The 12,587-nt window shown below is 57.4% G+C and overlaps 1 protein-coding gene across 3 annotated transcripts; it reads left to right on the top strand.

The window, feature by feature from the left end:
* Window positions 1–76: 76 nt before the first annotated feature.
* KHK (ketohexokinase) lies at window positions 77–12,425 on the top strand. Of its 3 annotated transcripts, none has more exons than XM_008162327.3 (8): window positions 77–703; window positions 4,446–4,562; window positions 6,770–6,904; window positions 8,920–8,992; window positions 9,897–10,043; window positions 11,687–11,775; window positions 11,905–12,062; window positions 12,151–12,425. In XM_008162327.3, exons 1-8 carry the CDS (start codon window positions 612–614, stop codon window positions 12,234–12,236), a joined length of 897 nt encoding a protein of 298 aa, XP_008160549.2. In that variant the 5' UTR covers window positions 77–611; the 3' UTR covers window positions 12,237–12,425. The 3 variants fall into 3 exon arrangements, with proteins under 3 accessions (XP_008160549.2, XP_008160548.2, XP_027996050.2); XM_008162326.3 differs by lacking the exon at window positions 6,770–6,904 and adding an exon at window positions 7,095–7,229; XM_028140249.2 differs by lacking the exon at window positions 6,770–6,904 and having other exon boundaries at window positions 78–703.
* Window positions 12,426–12,587: the final 162 nt, after the last annotated feature.

The following is a 12,587-nucleotide window of genomic DNA, read 5'->3' on the forward strand; positions in this document are numbered from 1 at the left end:
CCCGTCTCGCCGGCGTCCGCCAGGGGGCGCCGAGCGCCACTTCTCGTCACGTGACCAGCGCGGCGCACCTGGCGGCCCCAGGGCGGGGGCGGGGCCCCGGGGTGCAGCGCCGCTTCGGCTTAGCGGGACGGGCCGCAGCCGCGAGGCCGGCTCCCACCCGCGGACCTAGCGGGCGGAGCGGCAGCGGCTGGTGCAGGAGAGGGCGGGGCCAGGGCACCTGTTCATGGGCTTGCCCGGCCGTACTTTAGGGAGGTTTGCAACAGCTCCGAGTCCGTCTGACGAAGGAAGGAACGGAGGCCGAGAAGTGGGGGGTGTTGCCATCCGCGGGGCCACGCATTCTGCTAAAGCGAGGCCGGGGACCCGGACCTCGGAGCCTGCGCTCCCCGGACCGCTTGGGTCGATGGGCGTGGGGAGCAAGGGCCCCGCGGCGCTCTTGGCACGACGCTGCACGCCCGCGGCTGCGGGAGGCTCCCTGGAGGCGGAGCTCGGGACGCGGAGGAGGAGCCCGGGCAGCCTCGGGGAGCGGGGACCCAATCCTCCGGCATAAAACCCCGAGCCCGGGACGCACCCCTGCACCCCGGCGGCGGGCGGAAAGCTGCGGGAGCGGCCTCATGGGAGAGAAGCAGATCCTGTGCGTGGGGCTGGTGGTGCTGGACATCATCAATGTGGTGGACAAGTACCCGGAGGAGGACACGGACAGCAGGTAGGGGCGCTCGGGCCCCTCAGCGAGCCCAGGGGCCGCTGCAGCCCCGCGTGGGTGCCCGGAGGCCAAGACCACCGGGGTGGGGCTGTGCGAGTGCAGCCTCAGGAGCCGGTGCCCCGCGCCCTCTGTCCGGGGCCTGGGCAAAGGATTGAGTCCCTTAGTAACAAGACGCAGGCTCCAGAGAGCAGTGTGCTCACCAGCTCCCATTTCAACCCTGGGACTGACAGGCGTGGTTATCCCCATTTTACCCACAAGCAGGTAGAGACTCAGAGAGGAAGTGATTTGTCCAAGGGCACGCAGCTGGTCCGGTGCAGGGCCAGTATTTAATATTATTGTTATTATTATTATTATTATTTTAACAACAATATCTATGCCCTTGCCTCTCACTAGCATTTACTTCTTTAAAATTTTTTTCTTTATTTTTTTTAAATATACATTTTATTGATTTTTTACAGAGAGGAAGAGAGAGGGGTAGAGAGTTAGAAACATCGATCAGCTGCCTCTTGCACACCCCCTACTGGGGATGTGCCCGCAACCAAGGTACATGCCCTTGACCGGAATCGAACCCAGGACCCTTGAGTCCGCAGGCCAACGATCTATCCACTGAGCCAAACCGGTTTCGGCTTTTTTTTTTTTCTTTATTGATTAAGGTATTACATGTGCCATTACCCCCCACTGCCCCCCGACAAGCATTTACTTCTAATTTATTTACCACATATATATCTCATCTATTTCTTTAAAAAAAAATAACTATTGTTGAAAGTATTGCATATGTCCCCTCCCGCCATTGACTCCCTCCAGCCCGCCCCCCCCCCCTCCCCCGCCTTCACCCCTCTATCATCTATTTCTTTAGAGAAATTGAGGGAGCTTACAACATGTATGGTTAGTGAGGCTGGTCAGGAACACAAAGTATTTGAGCTTCACTATAGCTCAGGGCTTGCTGGCCCTGGCGGGCCCGTTGGAGGTGCTGCGGGTTATGGATGGCGTGGGTTCATGTGCCAGGACAGACTCTGCCCCGGTGTTAGATTCCCCGAGGACTTTACCAGGAGTCCTTTTTACAAACGTCCGTGGGAAACACCCTTCTCGCGGGTCTGGTGGAAGTCCAAGAGTCATCTGTTGGTTCTTGTATTTACTCCTGATAAGAACGACACCGTTACACCGTGATCCCGGGAAAGCATTCTGTGGGCGGGATACAGGGCTTTCTCCTGGGGCGGCGCAGTGCTTGGGACGCTGGGAAGAATTGCTCCTCTTGGCTCTCAGTTGTCTCAGCCACCAACTGGATAAAAGGCCAAGGTTGAGCCCAGCAAGACACGCCCGTCTGAGAGCCATGGGGCTCATGGAGCCGAGAAGCAAGGCATTCCTCAGGCCTTGGGTCCATCCAGCCCAGGGGAAGTGTGGAAAGATCAGCCAGATCCTTTCTTTGTGGATGTGGAGGAATTAGATGGTTTTTGTGAGGCCGTGTGCTTAATGAGAGGCAGGGAGGTGGCTACTCCCAAGCCTCCTGACTCCGAGTCTAGTGCTCCAGCCCTCATTCAGCACAGTCCTCCCCCCGCCCCCCTGGCCCCAGCACAGTCCTTCCTTGTGCTCCCTGTCCCGCTGGAGCTGGCCCTTTGCTTTGGCTGCTCCGTTTGCCAGGGGTTAGAGCCTCTGCCAGGGGTGCAGGGGCCGTGGGGGAGAGGCACAGGGTGTGCCTGCCTAGCGAGGTGGCGAGGAGAAGGAGACCTGGCCCCGGACTGGGCCTGGCTCCGAAGGCAGGAAGAGAGTAAGTGAGGGCCTCTCTGAACACCTTTCCCGGGCTCTCCAAGCCCCTTGCTCGTGAGGGTGTACCTCCGTCGCCCTCACACCCTTGGCTCTGCTGCCCCGCAGAGCACTTTGGCTGTGCTCAGGGCCGCTCTCCGGTGCCCCCATCCCACCCAGCCCGGCTCTTCCACTCTGTGGTGCCTCCCAGGTGAGCAAGCCTGAGTGGGACCCAGTCCTTCCCCGCCTCGCAGCCCCGCCTGTCCCAGGCTCTCTGTGCTCCACGGGCAGCCGGGGACTCTCGGGAGCTGCCACCTGGGACTCGGCCAGCCCCTGAGGAATGCCCTGCCTCGCCGAGGCCAGGCCGAGAAGAGCCTTCCAGAGGGCGTCCTCCTGGTCAGCAGATCCTTTCTGAACGTGAGGGTGGGCATCGGTGTGACCTTGAGGGGTGTCCACAGAGCAAAACTGCGTCTTCCTCCGAAAACTCCTCCAAGGTGGGACCTAATTGCTCTTCATTAAAAAGCACGAGCGAATCGCCGTGGTTTGGGAGTCAGGAGTAACTGGGTGTGATTTGGAGCAAATCGGATTCCCCTCGGCTCCTCTCTTCTCTGCTTGCAGGTTTCTCGGAAGGTCACAGCTGGAGAAAGGGGTGTCCCTTTACAAATTAGTCCCCTTCCTAATGCGATCATGGCCTCCTTTCCCAAGGCTGGAGGGAAGCTCAGGGCGAAGTTTTGTGTACAGATACACCTTTGTCTGGAAACTCTGCTGCATTCGTTTCCCTTCGCCAGTGATTCTTTGGTTCTTGGCTCACAGTTATTATTATTATTATTATTATTATTATTATTATTATTTCGGAACTGGGAGAATAGGAATCGCAGCCTGCACTGCTTACCTCACAGTATTATTGGAGCACAAATGAGAAATCATTAAAGCTTTTTGACTATTATGCATGCTATCCTCTTTGTTCTTGGTGATGACAGTGAAGTTATACAGGTGTATTTTGAGTTAGTTTCCTCTTTTTTAATATATATATATATAATTGATTTCAGAGAGGAAGGGAGAGGGAGAGACAGAAACATCAATGATGAGAGAGAACCATTGATCGGCTGCCTCCCGCACACCCCACACTGGGGATCGAGCCTGCAACCCAAGCATATGACCTTTACCAGAATTGAACCCAGGACCCTTCAGTCCACAGGCTGATGCTCTGTCCACTAAGCCAAACCGGCTAGGGCGAGTTAGTTTCCTCTTGTTAGACTTTCAGTAAAGATGGAGAAAAAAACAAAGGACAAAAAGGTAACTGCGTGAGGTGATGAATGTGGTCATCATCTCACAATGTGTGTGTATATCAAATCACATTGTGCTTCTTCAATGTACAACATGTTAAACGTCAGTTACATTTCAATAACGCTGGAAAAAGGAAAACAAAACAAAAATAATCGAGGAATAACTGGTCTTCACCCAATAATCTTTTTAACTTTTGACGTCGTTAACAGTTAGCTCTCCTCCTCTTAGATGATCACAGTGTCCAGGTTTGCTTCCTGTCTTAGTTTAACCCGAGTTATTATTGAAGCGGCTCTACTAACACAGGAGCAGGCAGTAAATGTAAAACCTTTGGGAAGTGGCACTTCCGTTATCCAGCTCTTAAGGGGAGGCATAAGGTATGGCAGCTGTACTGGGGGGGAGGGGGCATGATAACTGGGGAGGAGCTAACCCAGCGGGAGTGGAACCCTCAAATTGTAATGGACCTGAGTGCGTGGTTTCCTGATGTCCTAAGAATAGGTGGAAGATAGAAATTAATTGCCCTGACCAGGGATCGAGCCCGCAGCCGTGGTGCATCGAGGTGATACTCTGAGCTACCCGGCCGGGGCCTGGCCTGGGTGCTCTCTGAGGGCGTTCTCCTAGCTATTACATTCCGCGGGCCCTGCCCAGGGCACTGTGGTCAGCCCTGGTCACCCCAGGATGAGCCTGCTGAAGCTGCGGGGACCCTCCTTGTGTTTTACAGGTGCTTGTCCCAGCGATGGCAGCGTGGAGGCAACGCATCCAACTCCTGCACCGTTCTCTCCCTGCTCGGAGCCCCCTGTGCCTTCATGGGCTCCCTGGCCCCGGGCCATGTTGCTGAGTGAGTTGAGGAGGGAGCAGGGGAGGCCTGCCCACAGAGGGAAAGGGAATCGCAGTCCTAACCCTGGACGGGTGGGCTATAAGCAATGGTTTGAGGCCACCAGCAACGGGTGGGAGCGGGTGGGAGCAGGTGGGAGGGCCCGGAGTGGAGTACCAGCATCCCGGAGCTTCCCTGGTGTGGCTTCTCTGCTGCTCAGCTGTTAACGCTGCTCCTGTGAAAGGTTTCCTTCCCACAGCCTGGTTCCTGGGCCAGTCGCTGGAGTCTGCTTCCGCTTCCCCGCCTTCTCCTTCCTTGCCCCCCACAGACTGCAGTGGTGTGTCTTTGCCCTTCCTAAACCCCTCACCCTGGCTGTGCTTGAGGCAGAAGGCAGTTAGGGACCTGCTGTGCCCATCCTCCCTCAGGCTTGTCCATCATCCACGGTCCAAGGGTCCAGGCTCACAGGTTCTTTCCCAGTTGAGGGGGCAGGACCAGTGCTCACATCCCGTTGTTCTCTGAAGCAGCAAGAGCTCCCTGACCCGGGATGCCCTGAAGCCACGGGTTAAAGCCGGGCCCACGCCTCCCGGCTCCTCGGCTGTGAGGCTGCCGTCCGTGAGCGGCCCACGCGCACTCCGTGTTGGCTGCTGCAGGGACCGAGAGTCCTTTGACCCCTGGCACTGCCGACGCAGCACGCGTTTATCAGGAGGTGAGGCCCACACTTTGCCCGCTGCGGGCACGGGGCAGGCTCCGGGCTGCTGGCCTGTGAAGCCGAGCCCTTTGAACCCTGGGTTAGGGGGACCTGCTGCACGCACTCAGCCCCCTGAGCCACAGCCAGGTTCCTTTCCTTGGTGAACTGGCACGGAGCGAATTGAGGCGGGGGCCTGCCCTGTGAGGTGGGACGGAGGGACCCGGAGCCAACAGCGGGTCACTTATTAACCCTCTTCAGCAGCTGCCTCCACCCCCACCCCCCTCCAGTTAGAGGCAAGACCGGCTCTTGCTTAGAGTCGTGGACCCACCTGTATGTAGCAATCGCGCTGATGGCGGGCCATTCCCAATTCTCTCCATGTGTTCCACAAACATGGAATGAGCACCTGCCACGTGCCAGGCACTGGGTACAAAAAGTGATTTGGCAAACCAGACCATATTTCTTATGCTGTGGAAAAGCTACTACTTAAAGGGCCCTTGGGGTCTGAGACAAGGATCCATGTGCTGACCTGCTGTGTGAATCACATGCCCTTGAGCCGGCTCCAGCTCCTGGCGGCCCTATGAGTGAGTGATGTCCACAGCGTCCTGTCCTCACCGGCCCTGCCCAGCCCCTGTGGCTTCTCTTAGGGAGCCCGTCCATCTCAGATTTGCTCTTCCTCTCTTCCCGCTGCCTTCTGTCTCTCCCAGCATTATTGTCTTTTCACCTTCACACACACCTGTACTGGCCAGCTCGGTGTGGCCAGAAATGGGGTCCAGCCTCAGTGAGAAAAGCCAGGATGATGGCTGGGCGGCTGGCATAAGTACCAGCTCCTGGGCACAGCACTGCCTTTTCAGAGAGGGCCGGGGAGGTGCAGTCTGGGCTGGTGCAGTCTCCCTGAGGGGCTGCCCCCGACTCACTCTGATTGGAGGGGATTCTGGGTCAGAGTCCTGAACCAGGCCCAGAGGGGGGGCCATCCGGCACTGGGAGCTGCTCACTGCCCGGGAGGACTGGCTTCGCTGCAAGGGGAGAGGGCAGTGAGCGGCTCCCCAAGCCCCAGCTTCCTCGAAGCCGGGCGTAGTGGAGGCCGGTGTAGAAGGCGAGGCCTCCCTGTGGGACTGGAAGGGACTTCAGAGAGAAGAGAGCCACGGGACCTGTGCAGAGGGCGGCGGGGGGCAAAGTATCACCGTGGTAATGATTAATGCTGCCTGGGCTTTGCATGAAGCAGGCCACGGTGCCCTCCCCTGCTTGCTGCAGACAGGGCAGTGCTGTGGGCCCCAAGTCTACCCGGGAACTTGAGGAGTGCAAGCAGATCCTTTCCAGCTCGAGTCAGGACCTAAAAGAATGTCCCTTAGTGTGTTTCTCACTGAGCTCCAGCCCATGCATTCCTGCCTCTCCCGCCTCCTTGCACAGCCCGACAGACAGCCGGCGATTTCTAGTTCCCTCCTGGCCCCCTCTGCTTGCACCCTGGGTCCTCGAGGCCCTGCCAGCGACCTCCCGGCCCCCAAACCTTGTCAACTGCACCTCCCCCGGGTTCCTCCGCCGGCAGTTTTGTCCTGGACGACCTCCGCCGCTATTCCGTGGACCTCCACTACACGGTCTTTCAGACCACGGGCTCCGTGCCCATCTCCACAGTCATCGTTAACGAGACCAGTGGCAGCCGCACGATCCTACATGCCCACAGGTTTGTACACCGTCTGCGCCTCGCCAGCTGCCGCCGCCATCGCTGAACTCGCAGAACAGGGCCTTCTCTTGCAGGGGCACCCAGCACGCACGTGCTCCAGCACCTCCCCACCCCCGGGGAAGGTCCAGGCCACTTCTAGGCTCTAATTGGTGTCTCCTTGCCCTTCCCTTGGCCCGGGCTCCATCCCAAGTTTCCTGGTGGCTGACTTCAGGCAGCGGGGTGTGGACGTGTCTCAGGTGGCCTGGCAGAGCCGGGGAGAGACCCCATGCTCTTGCTGCATCGTCAACAACTCCAATGGCTCCCGCACCATTGTGCTCTATGACACGTAAGGCCCCTGGGCCGCGCCCTGCCACACCCACCAATCAGCTCCCTCCCTTGCTGCCACGGGCATCCCAATTGCCCACCCTCTGTGGCCTCTCTCTTTGCACCAGAAATTGTCCCTATGCCAAGCTGCTCAGTGATTTCTGAATTGTTTTCAATGAGGGGAGAAGTGAGGTGGGAAGGGGTGGGCTTTGCTCTGCTTGGCAACCTGGCCTTGGTCAGCACCAAGGATGGGCAGGCAGAATGCACAAAACGTAATTGGTGATGTGATTCCTCCATAATTAGCCAATCAGCAGCCCGGGTTTGGGAGTCGGGAAATTTTTCTGGGGGTAGAGGGATGGGAGATGTGATTCAAACCATCTTAAGCCCCGAGGGGACCTGGAGGGATTTCCAGGGTCAGCCGCAGAGTTGCCGGCCTGCAGCCTGGCACCAAGGAGCTGGGGTTTGGGTGTTCAAAAAAGATGAGGCCAGCATAATGAAGCCGGACCACACAGCACACACCATCCGCAGCCATTGATGAGGGGAGCATTGGGCCAGCAGATCAGGGTCACTGGATTTGCTAAAAACTGGGAAGAATCTAAGAGGTTTAGTTTACTGGGCACACAATATGTGCCAGGGGCTATGTTAGAGATGAGATGGCCTAAACTCAGCTGCCCTGGGGTTCAGGCCCTCCCTACTGCCCAGCATGACCACTGCATCTGGAGAGGGACAGTCATCCTAGGACAAGCTTTATGGCCGGGGGTCCCTGGGCTCTGTGCGTCCCAGTGAATGAGTGGGTGGGGCAGCATTCACATGGGGCAATCCTAGTCATCTGCCCATTAAGCATCAATCTGTAGCAACTCTCATCAAGGACACAACATGGGTATTCCCAGGAAGGGAGGCAGAGAGCTCTGAGGAGAAATGTTTGTTGCCTCCTGGCCTCAGTCCAGGCATAGCCACACTTCATATCACCTGCAACCAACTGCAGCAGGCCTGTGAGGCTGGGGGTTTTGGCCCCATTTACCGATGGGGAAGCAGCTTCCGAGAGGCGCAGGTGCCACAGCTAGCGAAGTGGATGAAGGCTTCAGCTCCGGAATACAGAGAGGACAAGGCAGACCCTTGTGGGGTGTCCACTCCTAAATTAGTCAAATATGAACTCATCCTCAAGCACTAAGCTTAACCACATGGTTGTGACACGGAGCTGCCAAACTCCAGGCAGTGGTGCTGTCACTGCTGTGGTGCCAGAAGTGAGCTCCAAGCAGAGGAGCCATGGCCTTTGTAGTTTCCCAGGGCACTGCATGCTGGGAGTGATGTGCGTGGCTGGCAAGGGGGGATTCTGGGAATTGTAGTCCTTGGTGCTCTTAGGGCATTCTGGGAGATGTGGTCTCCAAGGCACACAGAATTGGCTCCTTGACATATACTTCGGTTGAGTTTGCCCTTACATAATATCACAGCCCCCAACCCAGGAAGGGGCACCCTAGACTGCCTGCAGTCGTCTGGATGGAGCCAAGTGGGGCGAGGAGTGGTTGTGAGTTTAGCTTGGGACAGGGTCTGTCCCGGAGCTGAGCCTCGGAAGCCTGTGCTGTAGATCCAGCCCCCTGCCATGCTTCAGTCAGTGCCAGGCATAAGGACTCCAGCAGCTTGTTGGAGATCCTGGCCCTGGCCAGCCTCTCACCATGCCACGTCTTCTCTGTCCTTTCCATCTTGTGACGTAGGAATCTGCCAGATGTCTCTGCTGTGGACTTTGAGAAGGTTGATCTGACTCGGTTCAAGTGGATCCACATTGAGGCAAGCTCTGCCCTACCTGTGTTTTGAAGGGCTCAACCTGCCGCCCCTCCTCGTGTTTTGCCTCCTTCTTGGTTTCTTTGAACCATGAAGTGCCTTAGAGATGAATAAACCTGACACCACCACCCCCCATCCCCTTTCCATCCTACTTTATGTTTTTAGGTAGAAAACTAAGGCCCACCAAGATTGGGTGACTTACTCACCACCACACAGTAGGCTGTAGGCATCAGAAGCAGGATGCTGGCTCCAGGCAAAGTCCCGTGCTCTCTCCTGCAGGCCGCCCTACCTCCTCCACACCGGCCGGAGCCTGACCCTTTACCCCCCTCCCAAATGAAGGGAACTAGAATCTTCATTGCCAAGAGAGGTTTTGGAGTCTGGCTGGGAGGGAACCCCAAGAAGGCCCGAGTTCTCATCCTAGTCCTGTCAGTAACTTACTGCGGGTCCTTAGGGAAGTCTCTTTTATGCTTTAGTCTCTTCACCTATGAAATGGAGGGACTGGTCGGTCAGGTCTCTAAGGTCCGCGATAGCTCTGGGGTTTTTATTTTTTTTAAAATATATTTTATTGATTTTTTACAGAGAGGAAGGGAGAGGGATAGAGAGCTAGAAACATCGATGAGAGAGAAACATCGACCAGCTGCCTCCTGCACCCCCTCCACCACCACCAGGGATGTGCCCGCAACCAAGGTACACGCCCTTGACCGGAATCGAACCTGGAACCCCCCAGTCCACAGACCGAAGCTCCATTCATTGAGCCAAACCGGTTTCGGCAGCTCTGGGGTTTTTAGATTGAGCCTGGGGTTCCCAGGCCACTCTACGCCCTCGCCCAGAGTTTCAGCAGGAAGGGCTGCCTAAGCCAGCGTGGCTGGGCACTCCCCAGCAGGTCCTGAGCTGCCCTGCTCCGCTCCAGGGCCGGAACGCGTCGGAGCAGGTGAAGATGCTGCAGCGGATCGAGCAGCACAATGCCAGGCAGCCTCCGGGGCAGAGGATCCGCGTGTCCGTGGAGGTGGAGAAGGCCCGAGAGGAGCTGTTCCAGCTGTTTGGCTATGGAGACGTGGTAAGCGTCCCAGGCCGCTTCTTGCCGCATCCAGCTAACTTGGTTCTTAAAAGGAGCCTGAGAAGGCCCTTGTCCTGTCTGCCGTGCCTGGAACAGCTAGCTCCTCATGGCCCGCTGGTGTTGGCAGGAGGGGGACAGAGCAGAGGCCCATCCCCAGCTTTGGGCTCTGGTGCAGGCCTCGGCAGTAGCCAAGGAAAGTTCCTCTCCCCCAGGGGGTGCGTAGGTAGGAGGAGAGCCACATGGGCATGGACAGGGCGAAGGCAGACAGCCTCAGGGCAAGCCTGTGTGGAAGCACCTCCTCCCCGGGCCTCCTCAGTCTTTCTCTGTCCGATGAGGGGATGGGACTGTTTTCCCAGGTGTCCTCCAGCTCTGGGGTGGGTGACAGGCTGTAGGAGCCACTAGAGCAGTGGTTCTCAGCCTTCCTAATGCCGCGACCCTTTAATACAGTTCCTCATGTTGTGGTGACCCCCAGCCATAAAATTATTTTCGACCCTGCTAGCGGTTCTCAACCTGTGGGTCGCGACACACAGGTTGAGAACCGCTGCTGTAGCACCTAAGACCACCGGAAAACACAGATATTTACGTTATGATTCATAACAGTAGCAAAATTACAGTTATGAAGTAGCAACGAAAGTAATTTTATGGTTGGGGGTCACCACAACATGAGGAACTCTATTAAAGGGTCGTGGCATTAGAAAGGTTGAGAACCACTGCACTAGCGGGTGAGGGAGGATGGGAAGGGGACTTGCACGCGTGGGCTTGAGCAGGGTGGGATGTAAATGGGGTCGGGTTGGCCATCTTAGCATCATTGTGGGGGCCGGTGCGTCCTCAACCTTGGCTGCGGGTTAAAAGATGTGGATGCCTGAGCCCCCACCCCTGTTGGTTATTTGATGGGTAAGGGTGGGGCTTGGGCTGAAGTATTTTTTACCAAAACTGTCTCTGGCAATTTTTTAAAAATATATTTTTATTGATTTGAGAGAGGGAGAGGGAGAGAGATAGAAACATCAATGATGAGAGAGAATCATTGATCAGCTGCCTCCTGCATGCCCCCTACTAGGGGACCGAGCCCGCAATTTAGGCATGTGCCCCTGACTGGAATTGAACCCGGGAACCCTTCAGTCCACAGGCCGACGCTCTATCCACTGAGCCACACCGGCTAGGGCGGCGATTCTAATGTGTGGTTCGTATGAGGCAACTTTTGAGGCCCTACTCCTTTGTTTTGAAGATAAAGAAACCAGACCTGAAAAAAAAAGAAAGAAAGAAAGAAACCAGACCTGGAGGGCATAGTTGTCTGAGAAAAACAAACCCCAAACAAAACTGCCCCGAGTTGGCGGTTTCACTTGGCAGTGGTAGATTTCACCCCAAGAGGGCGCTCCAGGCTCGCTTTGGGTTTCCAATTGGGAGGAAATTCATGGAACTTAGAACAAATAGCCCAGGGCACGTGTCCTCATTACACAGGCCGTATCCTGGCATATCTTGAGCAAGCATGAAAACGTGTTCCTGTGGGGCAGCGAAATGCTGTTTTGGGGGTTGGGGTGGCCACGTGGGAGGAGCGGGGTCCTACTATGGGGGAGTGCTAGGCTGCTGGTGGGAGTGACTGAGCTCGGACTAGAGTTAGGGTGATCCTCTCCCACGGTCCACAGGTGTTTGTCAGCAAAGATGTGGCCAAACACTTGGGGTTCCAGTCAGCGGTGGAGGCCCTGAGGGGCCTGTACAGCCGTGTGAGGAAAGGGTGAGCTGGGGGACCCGGGAGGGGTGGGTGTGGGAAGTGGGTGAGCCTGGCCTCGGGTCTGCCCTGGGGAGAGGGAATGAGACTGGGGCCAGGGGTGGCTCACGCCCAGCTAAGTGGAGGGTCCGGCAGGGCGACGCTGGTGTGTGCCTGGGCCGAGAAGGGCGCCGACGCCCTGGGCCCGGACGGGCAGCTGCTCCACTCCGACGCTTTCCCGCCGCCCCGCGTGGTGGACACTCTCGGGGCCGGCGACACCTTCAACGCCTCTGTCATCTTCAGCCTGTCTCAAGGTGAGAGTCCCTGGGCAGAAGGCACAAGGCTGGGGCCGGGCCCTGCCCCGGCGGCCTGGCTGATCCGGCGGCTGGTCCCTCCCTCCAGGAAAGAGCATGCAGGAGGCGCTGAGGTTTGGCTGCCAGGTGGCCGGCAAGAAGTGTGGCCTGCAGGGCTTCGATGGCATCGTGTGAGGCCCGGTGGCAGCCGGCATCAGCTCACACCCCCGTGGGGGCCAGGATCCCTGGCTGCTGCCTTCTCCCCTCTGTCCAGCCTGGCCTCAGGGCTGCCCTGCTCCTGGGCAGATGCTGGCCGTGGGAGGGCTCTGCCTGCACCTGGGTCCTGCATCTCCCACCGCAGAGCCACGGAGCAAATAAATCAATCTGCTCCCCAGCACCTGCTTCCGTCTGGCCGTCTGTCTGTCCCTGCCGTCCAAGCTGCTCTGGCTGGGGCTTCCCCCATCCTCCCAATTCACTTCCCCACCCAAGCCCGAAGGAGGGGCTGCTAGACCAGAGCAGCAATTTCCAGGCTTGCTGCCAGCGGTG

Source organism: Eptesicus fuscus, chromosome 16, assembly GCF_027574615.1.
Source record: "Eptesicus fuscus isolate TK198812 chromosome 16, DD_ASM_mEF_20220401, whole genome shotgun sequence".
Lineage (NCBI taxonomy): Eukaryota > Metazoa > Chordata > Mammalia > Chiroptera > Vespertilionidae > Eptesicus > Eptesicus fuscus.